This window comes from Pinus tabuliformis, chromosome J (assembly GCF_031772625.1).
Source record: "Pinus tabuliformis cultivar Carrire ecotype Pingquan chromosome J, CPIR1, whole genome shotgun sequence".
In the NCBI taxonomy this organism is placed as follows: domain Eukaryota; kingdom Viridiplantae; phylum Streptophyta; class Pinopsida; order Pinales; family Pinaceae; genus Pinus; species Pinus tabuliformis.
Window position 1 is genome coordinate 1,078,954,173 of NC_142295.1, and position 22,151 is coordinate 1,078,976,323.

Sequence of the window (22,151 nt, forward strand, 5' to 3'; positions counted from 1 at the left end):
CCACCAGAATTAAGCAATCTTGCACCATCCACCATAAATGAATCAAGGTTTCCTATACAAGAGGAATAATGAGTGATAGGTGAGTGAAGGAGAGGATCCAGACAGGACTAGAGGATGGTAATAAAAAGAAAGAGCGAATAACTAGAAGTTATATAAAAAAATATTAAATAAAATAATATGACAATTAGATATATATATATATATATATATATATATATATATATATATATATATATATATATATATATATATATATATATATATATATTTCTTGCAGCTGGACCTCATGCAACCGCATGAATACCAAGTGTCACCTTACATGCGCTCTAAGATGTAAGCTCACATAAACCATCACATAACCATATTTTAGGCTCATTTAATCGGCCCATTTACTCGTGTCCTGCAAAGGCTGTGCCATGAGGAGAGGAGATTATGTCTTCTTAGGTAGGATTTTGAACAAGACATTACAATTTTTCTCTCCCAACGCCAAGCCCGTTAGGATGTCTTTGCCCTCCGGGAGCTAAACTTGTACATCTTTATTTTCTCATAAACTTAGACAAATGATTTCCAATATTAGACTACAGACGTAACTTACATAGGGTATAGAAGCGTTTCTCTTTGCTAGTGTTATTTTTCTTTCTTGAGCAAGCACAAATGTGAGCTCTGGATAGTGAGGAAGCTTTTGATGGAACACTAAACAAACAACTTTGGTTAGAACAACCTTTGAAAGCTAGAAAATCACATTTCACATGCCACTGCTAAACTATAAGGTTGACTATGTGTTGCGGCAGATGACGAATCATCCGTCGATGCTAGAATTAATTCACAGATACCCACCATGAATTCATCAACAAAACTCAAAGATAAAAAGTTAATGTAGTTAGAGTTTAAGGTTGTAGTTTGATTTTGAGATCCAACACACCATGAGCATGCTTCCCTGTTTGTTCCACGCAGTTAGTTCTATATATATGAATGTGAGAAGTCAGTGAAGCATATTCAAGAGGATGGCTTTGAATATGAACATGTGCCTCTGGTATGTAGGTGCCAAGAAGGGAACATTCAAGGATTCAATAGTTTGCAGATTGTAAAACCTAGTTATGTTAATGAAAATTTCAATTAGAGTATAAAACTGAAATATTAAAGTTAATTTTTGCCCTTGAATTTATAGTATTTATAGTTAGGTACATTAAGCTCTAGTCTAGTCCTTCACATATCCGTTCATGATATGTTGCAAGAATTTCATTCCATATATAGGGGAATAGGTTTAATAGTCTTATATTGATAGGTTCCTCTCTGCAAATGTAGTGAATAGACAAAACTAAACAATTGAAGAAAATATTCACAGGTTCAAAAAGGCATCAATATAAAATAACATCTGTAAGTCCTCCGTTTTGGGCACCATTAACAGATATATATTTCTAATTGGGTTTACCATAACTCATAGAAAGCGAAAATTCTAGATGGTTACAACATGCAATGGTTGTTTCTTCTTAGTTTGGTTTCTTTAAAATACAAAGCCATTAGAATGTGAATTTAGTACAACTTTGTGTAATCCAGATGCATGAACATCTGCTGGAATCTATATGTTATGCATCCTGAAAAACTTGAAAGGTAGAATAATTTTGACAAAATATCTTTGTTCCACCCTTTTTATTATCTATCAATGACATTTCCCTGTACAATAATTCGAAATACAGTTGCACAAGTAATCTTAAAACTACATAGCAATTGGTATCAATTTTTTCTTTAGCCAAGGAAGCTTCCCAGTGGATTTACATTGTCTTTAGTACAATTTAGATGGAAAATTGTGCTTATTCATTATGGTACATTAGAATTAGACCCAGGAAGAACAAGAATACAAAGTCTAGCATGATCAATAATGTCTCCATGGGAAAAATGGAAGCAAAGAATTGAGTGAGCGCAAAATGGTGCACTCTCGAAGGATGAAACCATACAAGGAAACAAACTCTTATCACCGACTATGCTGATAAATAAATATGATCCAGCACCAATGCTGAAACTGATAACATCTGTATATGTTATCTAATCATGCAAGAACCAATAATGTATGGTTCCTTACCAATGCACAAGGCCCCCCATAAATTTTTAGAAAGATATTTTTTCTCTATAGAATTCAATCTCTGTTTGACTCAATGATTCAATTATGATACTGCTGATTTGAGTTCATAAAGTCACTAAAATAGAGCTAATGGTTCCTTCCTCACATTGGCTAACAATTAGTCCTAGAACCTTATTCTTTGTTTCTGCCAATTGGTAACACTGTCTTCTTGGTACCTGATAGTAGATACATCAAAGAAGAATATTTAGAAACATAAATCAGAGTTCTTTCTTTCTTGAATGATCATGCATGTTATAAAGGATAAGAATAACAAATATTTTGACAGAAACTTCTATGAAAAATAAGAGTCCTAATTATAAGAGGACATACTGACTACCAACGATCATTCATAGGTCTGTTGGCAACTTGTATATTATGCACTTCATATGGAGAGAGAGCCCATGAGAAGCAATATGATGCTCTTTTTAGATTGTCGCTTTGTATGCCTCATTTGTAGGTACTCACAGTCATATTTCGTACTTTTTGTACGTCTTCCAAAAAGAAAAGTAATGAAATTTTACAAAATAATCTCCGAGGAGGTCTGGTATCAAAATCAAATTCGAGACTAGTATCCAATTTATCCCAAGCTGTAAATGTGCATTTAGAACGTTCAAGCTCTCAAGGAAGGATTATCTGTGGAAAAACTTGTACAACATAACCATTTGAGATTGAAAAGGTTAGCCATCTCTTATGGTAAAAAGACATCAAATTCTAAATATCATTATTCCTATTATGTATAGAATAAGAGCATGTTATTAAACAATAATTTAACGTATCTTGTTCTCTCTCCATTAGCTAGGGTTTGTTTGTTATCTAGCAACAGAGCCATACTTAAGCTAAAGAGCTTACTTCGTGAGCTTAATTTGAGGCATCAATTGATACATGTTCTTTCCATACTTGAGCTAAAGAGCTTAATTCAAGATGAGGCTTCCATTGATGCATGTTCTTTCACTGTGTTCTAGAAGGTGACAAAACCCCTGCTACAAAGCTTTGTTCCATGCGAGAGCTTTGTTCCGTGTGAGAGTTTTTTTCCGCATGAGAAAAGAGAATCACAAAGAGAGAAGTCTGGAGCTATTGCAGAGCATAGAGGACTCCGAGGACAAGTCGATTCATGTATGGTTGAACAAACTGTTCATAGGTAGTAGACATTGTATTTTTATGCAATAGTAGTGACGCAGAGGCAGAGGTAGTGACGGATGTGAAGTGCTGCAGAGGACATGTAGATAGCCATGTATGATGTGACATAAGTGACAAGTGACAAGTGAAGATATATATTATGAAACCAAACAAACCAAATCTACATTTAATGCTAATAAATTAATGGTAACATTACCTCATTAGCATTACTTTCAATAACCCAAAAAAATGATTTAGATCTTTTAAACTAAGAAATCATATAAAAAAATATAGAAAAAACCAAATAAGATGAACAAAAATCTGATTGGTTAAGAAAATCATGGCATGTATTTAATTAGTTAGCCAACAATACGACTTAAAACTCAGAGATAAATTATAATAATCTTAAAATAGATTCGATTACTAATAGTCAATAGTCCATGCCGTGACGGCAGGGACTAATGATAAAACCTATAGATATTGGTTTAGTGTAATAGGTGGTGGAATTTTCCCGGACAAAACTGGCACCTAAAACCCTGTCCCCTCACACAAAAGATCGCATTCATTCAAACTAAATTTAATTGTTTTGCGGCCCACTATGGAGCTTAATATTCCACACCCTCTCTTTGTGTTGACTGCTGTAGCGAAATATCGTGTTTCATGCATTCGAGAACGTTATTGAATATTGTACATGTTATTCCCGGTAAAGCGAATATGCCACACGGTATTTCAGTCAAACTCGGGGAGCATAATTCAACAATATTCAAAAATTAGGTGGAGTATGTTATTTTAATATGTTATTTTCTATACTGGAATATGTTAAGTAGATTTGAATTATTACTATAATATTGACTTGAAGTAATTGATTTGTGAGTGGTTTAATTTACTTGATGTTATGAATTGAAATTTCATAAAATTAGTTTTAAACTAAGAATATTTTTTAATTGTTTTTATTATATTATTGATTAAAATCTAATAAAAAAATTTGATAATAAAAATTATATATAAAAAATAAAAATATTTTTATAAAAAAACTATTTTATAAATGGATGGATTATTTTTCTTGAAATTTATTTTAACTTTTGATTTAAAAACGTCTCACTATATAATAAAATTTTCACTATGCATATTAATTTAAAAAAAGTTTCATTATATAATAATATTTTCACTATGCATATTAATTTATGAAATTTGTTATTTATCTAACTTTAGTGAATTTAGTGGAAAAAACATTTTTTATAAAATTATTTTTCACAATTTTTTTATATATAATCATATTAAATTTGATTATATGAGATTGGTTATTTATCAAATTTTATTATATTTAAAAATATGAAAATTATAAATTCAATATTTTATTACCTCTAAATAAAACACATTATATAAAGACACATATTTATAAATATAAAGGCACATATTTACTATTTATTTAAATTTACTATATATTTAAATTACATTATATAACTACGCTAGTATTTATGTAAATGTTAGGTTAGTAATTACATAATTTATTGGTTCAAAACTGGTTAGCCAAATTTTGTTATTTTTTTTTATATAATTTTTATCAAAAAATTTTACCTAATTCATTATGGATTATACAAGGTTAAATAAGCTTAAAAAACTATTTTAAATAACACAAATCAAAATTTCACCTCAAAATTTTCCACGGAATTCTAACACCAAAAAGTCTAAACATCACACTAAAAACAAGTCCGAAAACAAATTCATATTCTCACCAGGCCAGCAACATCCTACACCAAATTACTCTCCGCGCCAGGAGATCTGAACTACCCATCATTCTCCGTGGTCTTTAAGCCGCGTAGTTTGGTTCGTGTTACGAGGAGAACCGTGACGAGCGTTGGAGGAGCACCGTGTGTATATGAAATGGCAGTCGAGAGCCCTGAAAACGTAAATATAACCGTGCAGCCGACGACGCTCGCCTTCGAAAGGCAAAACCAGAAGGCGACTTATACAGTGACATTTGAAAGCAAAATTGCAGATGACCACAAACCTAAAGGACGCCAAGTGTTCGGTCAAATATTGTGGAAATGCGTGAAGGGCGGAACGCAAGTTGTTCGCAGTCCTGTGGCCGTAGCCTGGACAGTGGAGTGATGAAGAATGAGTGGACTGGCCCAGTTGTTCGTCTGTGGGCCTCTAGTTTGAATAAAAGTAGAAGCCATCCATCCATGAAGATGTAACGCATTTTGTTTTGTTTTTACGTCGGTACAACGACACGACACCACGGGGTCTTGCAACTTCCAGTCATTGTAGGCTTACCTTACTCCATTATCTTCTGCATGCTTACTTGTCAATTCCTATTACCTGTAAAATGAAAATATCCTGTTGCCAGTAAAATAAAAATGTGATACAGGAAATGTTTTCAAAGTTGTTAGACTATGCATTTCACTTTATGCGAAACCAATTAATTAGCCTATGCAAATACTTTTTCCAGCTTGAAAAAAAACTTCTGTTTTATATTATGATTAAAACCGTACATATTTATATTTATGATGGACAGATCGCCTTCATAAATCTTCTAACATCTACAATTTGATTACATAGAGAAGTAAGCATATCGTATCATATAGACATTTGAAACTGTATACTAATATATTAGTAGTAATTATGAATTTATATATTCTTTCCTTCATTAATAATATATCACAAAATTACACTAAGAGAGTCTATAAAACTAGAATGTATTTCGGATCTATATCTCGGATCATTTACATGTCCTGTATATAACTACATTAAAATAAACATTCCTCTTATTTTTTCTATCCCAATATTACAAACACAAATGTGACCAAGCAATTCACTTATTACAAATGTAAAGATGTGAGTTTGACAACTTTCTATATAGGTGGTTTTTATCTTCAATCTCTCTTTCATGAAACTGCAAACTAATTATAAATAAATGCAAACTAATTATAAATTAATCTAATTTTATGAAAATTATAGTTCAATTTCAACTACTTCTTTTAGGTCTCAATCTCGTGAGGTTGTTGAATTCCAACAAAGAGGTAATATACGAAGTCTATAGTATAAGGCACTTGAAAGCCAGTATTAACCCATAATATATCATGAGCAAATATTAGTAATAAAAAAACCTCTCTAACACCATGTTCTTGTTTTAATTAATTAATTAATTAATTTTTATTTATTTATTTTCCAAGAGAGAAAAAGAATCATTGTATTATATTGAGACAGTATAAAAATTTTAAAATATACAAAAGGGTGGCTCATGGAGCAGCCACGATAAAAGCATCGAGGACAGATACAACATCATAGGTCCATAAAGAGACAGACCTCTTAACATCACAAGCCAGATCATGACATATTGAACTGAGAAACTTTACAGGTCAACCAAAAGGCATGTCAAATGCATCAGCAAAGGTTTAAACCAAAAACCATTTCAGAAGAAAAACAAAGAACCATCAGAATTTAATAACCAGGGAGAAAGAAATCCTGGACAAAACAGGAAATCTCTTCCTCTTTTACTTCCATAGACCATGACCCAGAGTCTAAGATCAGACCTTCCTTGGATAGGCAATCAGCTTGGAGATTCTGTTCATGACCAATGAGTTGAATGGAGCAATCTCTCGTGAGTCCCCATAAGAACATTATCTTGTCCATTCAGCCTGCCATGTGAGGGCTCCTTATGTGGCAAACACCATTTACATGATCGATCACTGGCCTGGAAACACCATAGATTGAAATAGCCTGAACATCAAAGAAAACACAGAAGGCAAGAAAGCCCGCTAGAGCTCTAGCCTCAGCCATCCTATTAGAGCCTCTTCCTCTGTTCCAAGAAATTAGAAATTGAAGCTTCTCGTCCATGCAAATGAGAACTCCGCAATCGCAGATATTTTGTTGTTCAGCTCCGGCAAAGAATGCACTAGGGAACCTGTTGAGGAGACATTCTTTTTCTTTCGTGATTGAATTCTTCATTTTGGGCTGTCTTTTTGGAACTGAATCATAGATGGCAATGATGTGTTTCAGAATAGAATTAAGGGGTTCATTTGAGTCTTTGAAGATTTTACAATTCCTTCACTTCCATGCGCACCATAGCACAATAATAATGAGAAATCGCCATGGCTCTCTTTGCCTGCTCCACCATCTGAAAGCTGCATGGGTAGAAACAAAGCAACGTGAGGAAAACCATAAAGGATAGCTAGATCATACTAGATTTGCAGGGAGGATTTGCATTGGAAGAACATGTGGTAATTGGACGACTCAGCTGATTCGCACATCGAACACCTGCTTGGACCGTGCCAGCTTCTTTTTCTTAAATTATCCCACGTCAAATTCTTGTTGTTGAACAACAACCACGCGAAGCAGATTATTTTGAGGGGGCATCTCGACTTCGAGAGGGCCACAGGAAATTTTAAGCTTGAGTGAGAGACCTTTGAATTGATCATATCAGAGTAAATATCTTTTACCCGGACCGATAGTTGAGCATTTGGCACAATCCAGATTAAGTGATCAGCCGACCCAAAGCGTTGAAACCCACGACGACCGAGAGCATCTTTGACAGAATTCCATGACAAAACCAGACTCTCTGGCAAACAAAGATCGTTTGCATCCTTCCATAAAGGGGCAGGGTCGTGCCAGGCGGGTATGAGCTTGTCCCATGTAAAGATACCATTCCTGTGAAAGAAGGATAGAAGACTCTCGGGAATGGATATGTCTTGGTGACCACACAAAATGGGATCGATACCAATTAATATTCTGCTACCGGAATGGATCCTCCACTTCAGATTCTTTAAAAAGTATTACTCGATCTTCCGAAGACTAAGCCAAATAGCAGATCCATGCTTAGTTCCAATCGATCTTGTTCTGAACCAGTATTCTAGATTTTTACCTTTCATGTATTTCAATTTAACAGTGATACTCCATGGCCCTTCCCCGAAGATACCTCTCCACAGTGATTTACATAGGAGCGCTTTGCCGAAAGCCCTTAAATCCATTAATCCCCAGCCACCAAGGCGCTTGGGTAAAGAGATTCTTTCCATTTTGGCGAGATGGAATTTCCGCTGTTCAGACTTACCACCCCAGATAAAATTAGCCGAAACCTTGTTCATCTTGTGAATGATGCTTGCAGGAAGGTAGAATAAATGAGCCCAATAAACAACCAACTGCGATAATACTGCTTGAGATAATATAATTCTGCCTGCCAAAGAAAGACTCCTATATTCCCATGCAGAAATCTTTTTATAATATCTCTCTATTAACCATTGCCAATTAGTCGTGGAGTATCCCTTAGCTTTGAGCTGAAAACCTAGATATTTAAGGCCATCCTTGAGCGATCTTGTCTCTATACCAAACAACTCAGAGATCCATTTCACCAATTCCATGTTGATATCATTGTGAAAGAGGGTGGATTTCGCCTTGTTAATTAGAAGCCCAGTGGCTCTTTGGAATCTATCAAGAATGTCATTTAAACATATCCACGAAACCCTGCAAAGCATTGCAAATATGAGCACATCATCAACAAAGAGGTTGTGCGATATGAAGTTATTTCTGCATATCTTGACAGGCCTGCATCTATTTTTGGAGACCGCTTTGTTTATGTGGATGCTAAGAGAGTTCATTGCTAGGATAAATAAGAGAGGCGAAAGGGGGCATCCTTGACGAAGCCCTCTTTTAGCTAGAAAATAAGAGGAAGGTATTCCATTGATGATGACTATGTAGTTCACATTTTTTACGCATGCCATGATCCACCTGATGGAATTAGGTCTCATTCCAATCTTAGCCAATAAACATCTAATAAACCCCCAGTCTAAATAATCATAGGCCTTTTGCAAGTCAATTTTCAAGATGGCCACATCTAAATTTTTTGATATCATAGAAAACAGACACTCCTGAGTATTAGCCACGGCATCCAAAATATTCCGCCCTTTTAGAAAATCATGTTGATCCTTAGTGAGGAAGGAGGCCAGAGTTTCTTTTATTCTTTCAACAATAATTTTTGTGATGATTTTAAAGGTAATATTGCATAATGAGATCGGTCTGAAATCATGAAAGGATTCCGCATCCACCTTTTTAGGAATTAGAGCAATCAGAGTGGATGTTGTGATGTGGTGAATACTACCAGACATTCTAGATGCTTCAACTATCCTCAGTAAATCTTGCTTAATGATATCAAAAAAATGAGTAAAAAATTCTATTGTCCAGCCGTCCGGGCCTGGGCATTTGTCCTTTTTAAAGGCCTTCATCACTTCAAGAAGTTCATTCTCTGTAACTGGATGAAACAGGGACTCATTTTTTCCATCATCAAACATTTGAGGAACCAAGTCGATTCCCCATAGAATGTCCTGAAAGGCACTACCATCCCTTCTTCTGTATTGACTCTTAAAATGTCTTACTGATGTCTTGTTGAGAGACGAAGAATCCCCCCTTTCCATCACTTATCTTCCATATGGTGTTTTTCTCGCGTCTGGCGTTTGCATATTTATGAAAGAACTTTGTGTTCCTGTCCCCTTCTTTGAGCCATATTGACCTGCTTTTGAGCCTCCATGAAGATTCTTCCTGCTTCAGCAAAATATGTTTTTTCCTTTCGAGCTCTCTTATGCGGCATTTCATGCTAAAAGGACAGGAGTTTGCATCCATAGATTTTTAAATGTTGTCCAGCTCCCGTTGTGTTTCATGAATCGCTTGCCTGTCCTTTTTCCTTTTTTCAATTTGCCATTCTTTTGCCACCTTTCTCACAGCAACCATCTTGTCTCTAAAAGTAAAAAACGGGGAAAACATAGCTCTAGCAGATAAATCCTTCCATGCTTTGGTGATGATATCATTAAAAGTTGGGTCTTCTAAACATGTTCTATTGAATTTTAATGGGTACCCCTTTCTGAATCCTTTTTCCCGCCAGCTGAGAAGAATTGGCCTATGGTCAGATACAAAAGCATTCCCAACTAATGAGAATGGCATGCCCAATTTATCTATAATGCTTACATGCACTATAAACAGGTCAATCCTTTTGGAAATATGCGCCTTTTCTGCTCTACCATTATCCCACGTTGGCTTCATTTCTGATGGGACGATATCCACAAGGTTCTTGTTCAGAAGTTCAAACTTATGCGGTCTGCAAGCGGATCCCTTTTTCTGCAACATCCCCAGCATTCATCAGAGCTTAATGTTACGTTTAAGTCGCCTCTTTCCGGACGCATGCCGAGGGGAAAGCGTGAAGAAGAATGCCAGCATAAGCGTGAAAAACAAGTGGGATTGGAGCCAGAACGGGAACCTCAGGGAAAAGTGAAAGCTTCAGCTCTGCATATGGCCAACCAAGAAACTTAGAACAGAGCCATGAGGCTGGTTAAATGGTGCAGAGAAGGGTGTTGCGAGTCTCTGTTGATAGAAGAGGTAGTATACAGGTGCAGACAGGTGCCTGCATGTCGATAGGGAGTAATGCATGGGGAAGTAACAGCTAGCTGCCTGGCAGAAGAGATCGTGAAGACATGCATTGGCCCATTTGCAAACCTCTTGTCTGTGATTGGTCGAAGCTATGGCAAAAGAGCTGAGGCGTTGGCTACTAGATTACTTCGGCTCGCTTCCCCGCTCCAGCACGCGCCCCAATTTCAACTTATAACTTGGTTATATTATAATGAATATTATAATAACCTAAAAAATTAAACAATCTACCCATACACATGGAAAATTTTTGACCTAATCTCCTACCATCATTCCATAACAATTTAATCTCGGGCATATTTAATCGAGAGTATTTAATTATTATGATTATAATTCTTTTATATAGTTTCTAATTTATTTAATCATATTTTATTTAATATAACAATTTTTTAATTTTTTTTTATATATTTGTTTGGGGTATATGTATTAATTTTAGTGAAAATGTTGATTTTTACACATGACAATTTAATCCAGAGTATTTAATTATTATGATTATAATTCTTGTATATGGTTTCTAATTTATTTAATCATATTTTGTTAAATATTATAATTCTTTATGAGAAATTTTTCGGCGTAAATCACATGATATTTCATTTGTCTTGACGATGAACTACACTAGTTGGTTCGAAACACATAACAAATGAAATATCGTGTGATTTACGCGGAAAAATCTCTCATAAAAACTTAATATGGATCACAGAAGCCTCAATTCAACAATTATAATTCTTGTATATAATTGTTTGGGGTAGACGCATTAATTTTAGTGAAGATGTTGATTTTTAATTATATTTGATTTTTTGCATTAGATATATTGATTTGGGTGTAGATGTTGGCTTCTAATCTTATTTGATTGCTTGCATTATATGCATTGATAGTCTCCCTTCTTTGTCACCAACTAATTACTAATAGACAGTTACATATATTCAAAATTACTAATAGAGTAATTCCATACAACATTATATTCAAAATATTTATAACAGGAAAATGTATATTTATAAACATCAAAACAAATCAAAATATTCTTGAAGGAGATGTGATAATTGTTTGGAGAAACAAATAATGTAAATATTTTATAAATCTGGCCACTCATTAAAAAAATTCAAAATACATTATTTCTTGACTTTGCAAAATAGAGAATAAATAAATAAAAAAATCATCAAAATATTTTTGAAGGAAAAAATTTATTTCAAACAAAAACAAAGAAACAAAATTATTTCAAGAGTAATTTTTACATAATAAATTACTAAAACTATATATTTTGTAATATTTGGAGGAACACTATTTAGAATAACCAGTTGTCAAAAGTTATGATACCTAAAATTAAATTAAATGAAATAGATGTGCAATATCAATCCTTCTGCAAACTATTGACAAGATTGTCTCCCTTCTTCATCACCAACTAATCACTAATAAAAGATTACATATACATATAAAAATATAACACAACCACTGTAACATTCACAAACATTAACATCCAAATCCAAACACATAAACACACAAATCATTCAAAGTATCTAAAGAAGGATTTACAAACCATTCAAGGAAAGCAACATATACCAAAATAAAGAAGAGACTAATATGGCCATGCCAAGCAAAGAAAACATAATATGAATTTTGAATTTTATCTCAAACACATAGATAATAATGATAATCTAAACCTGTGACGTTGTTACCCTCCATTGAAACCAACATAGATCCATCTAACACCAAATCTATCATGAGGATCCCTCGAGGTGTAAATCTTTCCTCATATTTAACACCAAAAAAATTAATCTCTAAAAACATAATAAATCCAATATTAAATAAAATAAAATTAATATAATAATAAAACCTATAAATATTATTACAACATAATATGCGGTATAAATATTATTATAACATAATATGCGGTGGAATCTTCCCGAATTGGAACTGGCATGTAGAACCCTGTCCCCTCGCACGCGGAGAGATCACAATCATTCATTCAACTCAATTTAGTCGTTTAGGCGGCTATGGAGCTAAATATTCCACAGCCTCTCTTTCTATAAAAGATATACAGTTGTAAAGATATCTATTATGGAATGTATTTTAATAAAAGGTGAGCGGAAAAAGTAGTCATTTAAGGCTTCAAAAAAGTTTTTAAAGTTTTTCACTTCAAATTTTAAAACTGAAACAATAAGTAAAAATTACCCTATAAGTTGATTTCTCTAATTTGTTCACTATAAAATAATCAATTCCTTAGAGTTAATACATGGTGTGTGTGTTTGTATGTGTGTATATAGAACCAACATAGATGTATAGAGTTAATGCATGGTATGTGTGTATATAGAACCAACATAGATATATATTAACCTAGAACATATACTGGATGAAGCATAGAGAAAGATTAAATCCCTTAAGATATAAACATTTTTTTTAAATGCAAAATTTTAAGAAAAAATTACATCTCTAAAAATTTGATCCCTCTTGATACTCGATTAATCTTGAATTAAAATATATATAAACTCTCTTAACACATATAACTACATAAAAAATTATATTTTATATTTCACATTTTTATATATAAAATAATTTTATAACTATATATAAATACTTATCACATTAGTTAATTAATTTTTTTTTAATGATTATTAAAAGTTTTGAAATATCATGCTCATTGCATTCATTATTGTTATTTAAATTTCAATCGTTGCTTTTAGGTCTCAATCTGGCGAGGATGTTGAATTCGAAGGAGGTAATATACAAAATCTATCTTTTAAGGCACTTGAAAACTAGTATTAACCCAAAATATATCATGAGGAAATATTAGTAATAAATAACTGATAAATATATATCAACTAATTTAATTTAAAATTATTATTATTATTATTAAAATTAAAAATTATATTTTTAAATAGTAGTTATTATTATTATTATTAAAAAGTATTTATAAAAAATATAATTTGTGAATTTAAAGTAAAAAAAATTCTTAATATATAATTTTTTATAGACATATATAAAAAAGCTCCATATTTGATAAGTGTCCAAGTTTAAGATAGATTAAGATTTACTACATTTATTTGTGAGGTTACACTAAATGTAAGTTTATGTCATATATTAGTATATAAGTGATTATATATAATAATGAAAACAATTTTTAATAAAAGATTTTGTAAATGTTTTAGTAATATAAAATTAGGAAAAAGTTTATGTAATTTCAATTTTGAAGTTAGAAATTAGGTGAATCTAAAAAAATTTGAAGTTTGGTGAATTTTATGGTTATTGGGCACGCCCAGGTCCATAATTCAAGCTCATAACTTCATGTTATAACTCAAACTTATAATCTATCTTTGTAATTTCCAAATCCATGATATTTATTGATGTTGATTTCCTGCTATTTTATAATTTACTTCATTTTAAAATTTATATATAACTATAGAAAATGTATATAGACAAACTTAATGAGGAACCTCGTAAAAAAAATGTACTAAAATAGAACTAAATAATTACAAAGAAAAATTTGAATTTGAACCATGTGTCTTAAGTAATAGAGGTTTAAAGTAGAAAGTTGAAGTTTTCTAGAGATTTTTTTAAGTGAGCTTATATTGCTAATGAACATCAATGTGTTAATGTTTGATTCAAAGTATAATTCATATTTTAGATATTGAAAAAACTAGTATGTTTATATTGATAATAAATTTTAAAATTCTAATATTTACAAGCACTAAAGTTTTACATGCATTTAAAGGGATTACATTTTTTTAAAGTGAAAGTTTTTCAATCATTTAAATACACCTTATATACTAATTCCTTTATACTAATTAATAAAAAAAAATTGCAACTTATTGATTCCCCTCTGTGCTTCATACATTTAGAGTTAATATATGCTGGTTTAATTTCTTTTTAGATGTTATCATATACATATACATAATGTGTTCTTAAAAAAAATTAAAATATTTTAATATTTTAATTATGTTAGTCATTTTAGTATTTTTAATTATCAATATTTCTTTTTTAATATCACATGTCTAGCATAAAAAAATTAGAAATCTCCCTCATATTAAACACCACAAGCAAGAAAGTATATTTTAACCTTCCTACTGAAAACTTTTATAACCCTTTCCCAATCTAAAAAAATGTTTTCACATATATATATATTTTAACGAAAAAAACATTTATAACTTTTTTTTAATCTAAAAAATGTTTTCGCTATATATAAACGAGTAGCCAGAACAGGTCCTTGAATTGGAGCAAAAGCACCCGAGCTGACAAAAGCTACACATCTCCTCACGGGTGGGGCTATGACTTTAACGGCCATTGAAATCGAGAAACAATAGTGGGAGGAGGGACCATGAAAGGTGGCTTTCACGTACATGCACCATAATTTTTTTTTTCTTTTAGTTTCAATTGTTTTATGGACATGATGATAATATTTAAATTTCTTTGAGTCCTTATCATAAGTCAGTGAATTAAAATTTTATTTCTATGCTTACCATTTTGAAAGAAGTGCTCTTGTTACCATAATTTTTTTTGTGTTTGTTTTTTAATTATTTTATAAATATAATAATTATCGTTCTCTAAGATTGAATTTGATACCTGGCAAGTCAAGAAAATTAAGGAATTATTTAATTTATTTTAGTTTTTTATTTTTATGGTTAATTTTTTTTTGGAAAAGTTCTTAAATCACTATATTTTTTTGAATTAAATTATTAAGAAAGTTGGTATTATAATAAGTATTCTAAAATTATAATTTAATATGATTTAACACATTTTTATTATTAATATATTTTTAGATGTAAGAAGAAATTATAAATTTCTTTAGAGAGGGGTTGAAAAAACACTTATCTTGTTAATTTTTCTTTTATATATATATAAAGAAAGTTGATATAAAATAAATTCAATTAAAAAGGGCATTGTTTTATTTATATAGATATATAGTTTATGTTCAGTACAGAATGATTTACATGTCTCTTATGCCTTTAAATGTAATTATGTGGACATTTTCTTAATTCATAATTGCCAAAGTCTCATCTACAACTCACTCTAATGATGATGTTTAATTCTTTATGTGCTTACTTTGGAGTTAAGAAGTGTTCATTTAAAAATAAAAATAAAATAATTAATAAATAACAAAAACAATGCAGTAAATAATATAAATAAATATACATATATGATTAGCTTTAATTAATTGATTATTGATATCACACTAAATGAGATGTGTAATATATTGAATTTTTAATAGAAATTTGACATGTGATATATATATCAAAAATAATATTTCACATAATTTTATGTTAACATTTTATAGAGAGAGAAAGTAATTAAAAGTAATATATATTGTTGATAGCTGTTGTTAATCATGGGTTCAACTCTCTTGGATTTCCTTGGAGTTAGGGCCAAAAGGTTTACCATCCATGAAATGTGGGGAAGTACTCTGGGGTTTCTTATGCTTTCAATCCATGTAAAAAAAAATACTAAAAAAAGCCTTATGATTAAAATATTTTACTAGTATGTTATTCAAAATGAAATAGATGCATAATGGCTAGTGTTTGTGCACACACACACAACCAATGTAGATCATCCATATTAACCTCGTATCTATATAAGCACACAGAAGACACACAGAAGGATCGAATCTCTAGAAGTGTAAATGTTTCTTCTAGTTTTGATCCCTCTTCAATATTGATAGATCCAGGGTTAAGAAGCATATACACCGGTCTTAAGATTGGGAACTCATTAATGGCAAAGATTCTTAGATAGAACCATAGTTCCTTTCATTCATTTCTATAAAATGAGAGTGATCATGCCTACCATTAATTACACATACACATCAATTTTTTCTTTTTCTTACAAAGGACTGAACTTTATAGAAGATTACAATCTTCTTGGTCCAATAGTTGGGTTGTTTCTAATTACAGTATCAATAATTCTCATACCTTTTGCATAGATTTTGGTGAACACTAACATTAAAAAAATCAACATATCTACATTTTACTCCTACCTAAACTTATGCAAAAAAATTACATAAATGGAGAACATAAATTCATAATAAATATGTTTATTTAACTCAATATTATTGAATTAAATTCTATTTCACAATTTTAACATTATTCAATATAAAATTGATTATATAATACTCAAAATATTATTTTTTTCTTCTACTTATGATTCATTTTAATTAACTCACACATAGATAATAAATTGTATTTTTATTTTTATAGAAAAAAAATCATTAACACTTGCAAATTATGCTCTTGTTTTAATTAACTAATTTTTCACTTATAACTAAGGTATATTATAATAACCTAAAAAATTAAATAATTCTACCCATACACATGACAAAGTTTGACCTAACCTCCTACCAATCATATAATCTTTATACATTATTCCATAGCAATACACATGACACTTTAATTCAGTGTATATTTAATTTAGAGTATTTAATTATTATGATTATAATGACAAAGTTTGACCTAACCTCCTACCCATCATACAATCTTTATACATTATTCCATAGAAATACACATGAAAATTTAACCCATTATATATTTAATCCAAAGTATTTAATTATTATGATTATAATTTTTGTATGTAGTTTCTAATTTATTTAACAATATTTTGTTAAATATAATTTTTGTATATAGTCGTTTGGGTTAGTGTATTAATTTTAGTGAAGATGTTGATTTTTTGCACTAGAAGTATTGATTTTGGTGTAGATATTAGTTTCTACTCTTATTTGATTACTTGCAATAGATGGATTAGAAGTTGTTAATCTTGGGACTGTAAATTATTAAAAATATTTTTCAAGATTAGATGGATGGGCGACAAATAGAAGAAGATTTCTTACACTAGATGCTTTGATTTAAGTGTATATGATGGTTTATAAACCATATCTGATTGCTTGCACTAGATGCATTGAGTTTAGTGTAGATGTTGGTTTCTAATTATATTTGATTGCTTGCACTAGATGCAATGATTTTAGTGTAGATGTGGATTTCTTCTAATCCTATCTCATTGCTTGCAGTAGATGCATTGATTTTAGTGTAGATGTTGGTTTCTAATTATATTTGATTGCTCGCACTAATGCATTCATTTTAGTGTAGATGTGGATTTTGTTTAATCCTATCTGATTGCTTGCACTAGATGCATTGATTTTAGTGTAGATGTGGATTTCTAATCCTATTTCATTGCTTGCACTAGATGCATGGATTTCGGTTTAGATGTGGATTTCCAATCCTCTTTGATTGATTGCACTAGATGCATTGATTTCAGTGTAGATGTTGATTTCTAATCGCATTTGATTGCTTGCATTAGATGCATTGATTTCATTGTAGATGTTGTTTTTTAATGCTATTTGATTGTTTGCATTAGATGCATTAGATGCTATTAATTTTGAGAATATAGATGATTAGAAAAATAAAATCAAGATATGTTTAGTAATACATAGACACTATTAACAAATAATTAGCTATCAAAATTGTTATACCTAGAATTAAAATGAAAGAGATGTGCATAATCAATCCTCTTGCAAAGTGTAAATTAATTAATCCTTGACAAGATGGTCTCCCTTCTTCATCACCAACTAATTACTAATTGACAATTACATATATTCAAAATCACATATATTCAAAATTACTAATAGAGTAATTCCATACAACAATATATTCAAAATATTTATAAGCGGAAAATGTATATTTATAAACATCAAAACAAATCAAAATATTCTTGAAGGAGATGTGATAATTGTTTGGAGAAACAAATAATGTAAAGATTTTTTCAAGAGTAAGCTTTACCTAGTAAATTATTAAAACTATATATTTTGTAATATTTGAAGGAACACTATTTAGAATTAATTAGTTGTCAAAAGTTGTGATACCTAAAATTAGATTAAATGAAATATATGTGCAATATCAATCCTCTTACAAACTGTTGACAAGATTGTCTCCCTTCTTCATCACCAACTAATTGCTAATAAACAATTACATATACATATAAAAATATAACACAACAATTGTAACATTCATAAACATTACCATCCAAATCCAAACACATAAACACACAAACCACTCAAAGTATCCAAACATAGACGTACAAACCATTCAAGGAAAGCAAGACATACCAAAATAGAGAAGAAAATAATATGGTCATGCCAAGCAAAGAAAATATAATGTGAATTTTGAATTTTATGTCAAGCATATACATAATAATGATAATCTAAACATGTGACATTGTTACCCTGAAGTCGAATCAGCTTAGATCCATCTAACGTCTGAAGTGGAACCAACTTAGATCCATCCAAGCCCAAATCTATCATGAAGATCCCTTGAGGTGTAAATCTTTCCTCAAGTTCTACACCAAAAAAAATTTACACCTCAAAAAATTTGATTTTTTAAAACATGATAAATCCAATGTTAAATAAATCTACATTAATAAAATAATAAAACCTATAAATATTATTATAACGTCAAATTTTCCCGAATTGGAAGTGGCATGTAGAACCTTGTCCCCTCGCACGTGAAAAGATCGTAATCATTCATAACGTGAAATTTTACCGAATTAGAACTGGCATGTAGAACCCTGTCCCCTCGCAAGCAAAAAATATCGTAATCATTCATTCAACTCAATTTAATCGTTTAGGCAGCCCACTATGGAGCTAAATATTCCACACCCTCTCTTTCTGTAAATGTTGGACTGAAATAACCATATCGCGTTTTATTCTCTTAGGAACATTACTGAATATTGAACATGTTATTTCTTATAAGCCAAATATGCCACACGTTATTTCAGTCAAACTCTGGGAAGCATTCTCCTGATTTTAAGTAATTGGTTTCTATAGGTATAATTTGACGATGGAAATCATATATAACATGAGTGGGAATCATATATTAAATAAAATCTATCTTATAGAATATCTAAATGATGATAGTTTTTCATTATGTTATGGAACAATGTAAACTTTGAAACGGGAATCCATACTGTTACTCGTTTTGTAGAGATAGCAAAAAAGTGAACCGATTTCGAATAGGGGTTATGCAGAACACACATGTGTTTTTTAAAGCTTAGTTTTTGGCACTATAAATTTTTTTATGTACATTGTGTTTTATAATGGTAGTGTTTTTTATGCTGATTTAAAAACATGGTAATTCTGCACTAGACTCTTTTTTTAAAAGGTTTTTTTTTAACTTTTTTGGTTTTCTAATGTATGAAATGTAAATAATTATTTTGTAAACTTAATAATTTTTGAAGTGGTCTTTTTATTCATATTTTCTTGTTTTTATTTTAATTTTTTTTTTTTTTGTAGTGAGGTTTTTATTGTTTCACATATTTAAAAAAGAAGGTTGATATTTTGATTTTCCAATATTCTACATATTTATACATTGTTAATTAATTTTTCAATCCGCAAGAAATAATTGTTTCTAAAATACAATATTTTCTAACAATTGACATAAAAATAGCCATTTTTAACATAAATATAATTAAAAAACTACGCGTTTTGATAATTTTTTGCTACAATTGACATGCGAAAATCACAATTTTTATACGAAAATTTTAACTAAAAATAGTTAAATAATAGTTTTTTTTTTTATGAATTTCATATCAAAAAAATAATAATAATCACTTTTTTTTTCAAAAAATAATGGTTAACTTAAAAATTAATGCGAAAATCACATATTGCAAATATTCAATGCATAACAACCTTAATTGAGTGTATATTCTTCTCATAAAATGTCAAAGTCAAAACATTACAAGTATAACTACTTAATAGTTACAAAAAATGAGCCTGATTTCCAAGCATAACTTAAATTTAATCAACCATGTCACGTAATCCAAACTCTTCGTCCTCTAGAGTTTCATCATTGTTTTCTTCCTCAATATTTTCTGCTTCCTTTTGCTCATTTTTGTCTTCTAATGGATCTTTCATGTCTGCCAATCTCCCAATGTATGTCTTTCCAAACATCCCATGTAATGGTGGTTGAGGTTCCTTTGCCTTTTTTGCGACACGTGATTCACTAAAGTCCCCTTTCTTCAACCCAATTTATTGCATTGCATCTGGAAGAAATTGAAGAGCATTAATTCTTTGCTGAATGAAATTGCATTGTAATGGTTCTTTTTCAATTGCAATGCAATTTCTTCCTTTTTGAAGGCAACATGCTAGTGTTGTACCTAGTTATCAAGCACAAAAGAAATAATGAAGTAAATTAGTACAATGACATATTAATTAAAAAAATAACATATTGAAATCCAATTCTATATAATAAAACTTACCTGAGCCAGAAAATAAATCCAGAACCCAATCTCCTTCATTTGAACATATGTCTATAAGATAGCTAATCAATAATTGTGGTTTTTGATAAATGTTAACTACCTCTCCTTTTGCTTCTTTGTCTTCATATGTTAGTTTTCTCACAATAACATCATAACTCAGTATTTGGCTATGACTCTTTCTGTCCACCCGATTAAAAATCATAGACATACAGCTATCATCTTTTCCCCAACTATCAATATAAATGAACTCACAATCACTTATAAATACTTGATCATCATGGTTAAGAAGATTTGACTTTTGCCTATAACATGAAATAGTAAAAGTTCAATCAACTTGTACATAAATGAACTTTTCAACATTAATCACATATACATTTTAAACGTCTTACCATGTAAGCTGCATCCTTGAATTTGTTTTTCCTTTGAAGCTTGACAATATCATTGCCAATTGTGTGTTTGAATGTCACAAATCTCCATAATGGTGATGACGTGACTTCTACAAATCCCGCAACCAGTTTACTAAAAGCTTGATAAGTATAAGGGTCACTATCATAGTCAATATTTGGAACATTCAAACCATGGGGAATATCTGCAATAACTAGGGCATACTCCCTTTTAGGTATGAGTTTAGCAATGTCTTCACAGTCGCCTTGTATTACTTGATATTGAATAGTGTCTAGCCCATTCCAAATGGAATGAGTAAGAGTTGGATCAAGTTCAACATTCTTAACACGTTGCTTCCTCAGTCTTTCGGTCTTTATTTTTTCAATAAAGGTTCGCTCCATTATCATCCTTCTTCATCTTTTATAAAATAAACAAATATATGTGTAAGTTATAAATTAAAAATAGTACACAGATGAATAAAAACGAATGTGTAAATCAAGATACCTTTTTAAATGCAAGATAAAAAGCTTTTAATGTTGATGTAGAACTTGAATCTGGATAGTTGCATATGAAATCATCCCAACTATCTTCATTCAATAATCTAACCATTTGTTCTTGAATTTTCATGTAAACTTTGTGACTACATAGATAAAGTAACAAAAAGCCAATATAATGATATGTATAACAAATAATACCAAGAACAACATGTTTTATTTAAAAGAAAATTATAATCTAGAAATAAATAAAAATAATTCAACAAAATTACTTTTGAAATTCCTCAGACATTTCCTCCAATGATAATTCCCCTGACTTCACACGAGATAATATTGTTTTGACAATTTTTTCATCTTTCACTCCTTGCATTGCTCTCCAAGGTGTGATAGTCATATCTTCTAGA

At 30.7% G+C, this 22,151-nt stretch overlaps 1 protein-coding gene across 1 annotated transcript; it reads left to right on the forward strand.

Moving 5' to 3' along the window:
- The first annotated feature begins 4,823 nt into the window (after positions 1-4,823).
- On the forward strand, positions 4,824-5,347 carry LOC149230708 (subtilisin-like protease SBT1.8). Its single transcript, XM_089381397.1, has 2 exons — positions 4,824-4,837; positions 4,975-5,347. The coding sequence occupies exons 1-2, from the start codon at positions 4,824-4,826 to the stop codon at positions 5,345-5,347; spliced, it is 387 nt and encodes a 128-aa protein (XP_089237523.1).
- Positions 5,348-22,151: the final 16,804 nt, after the last annotated feature.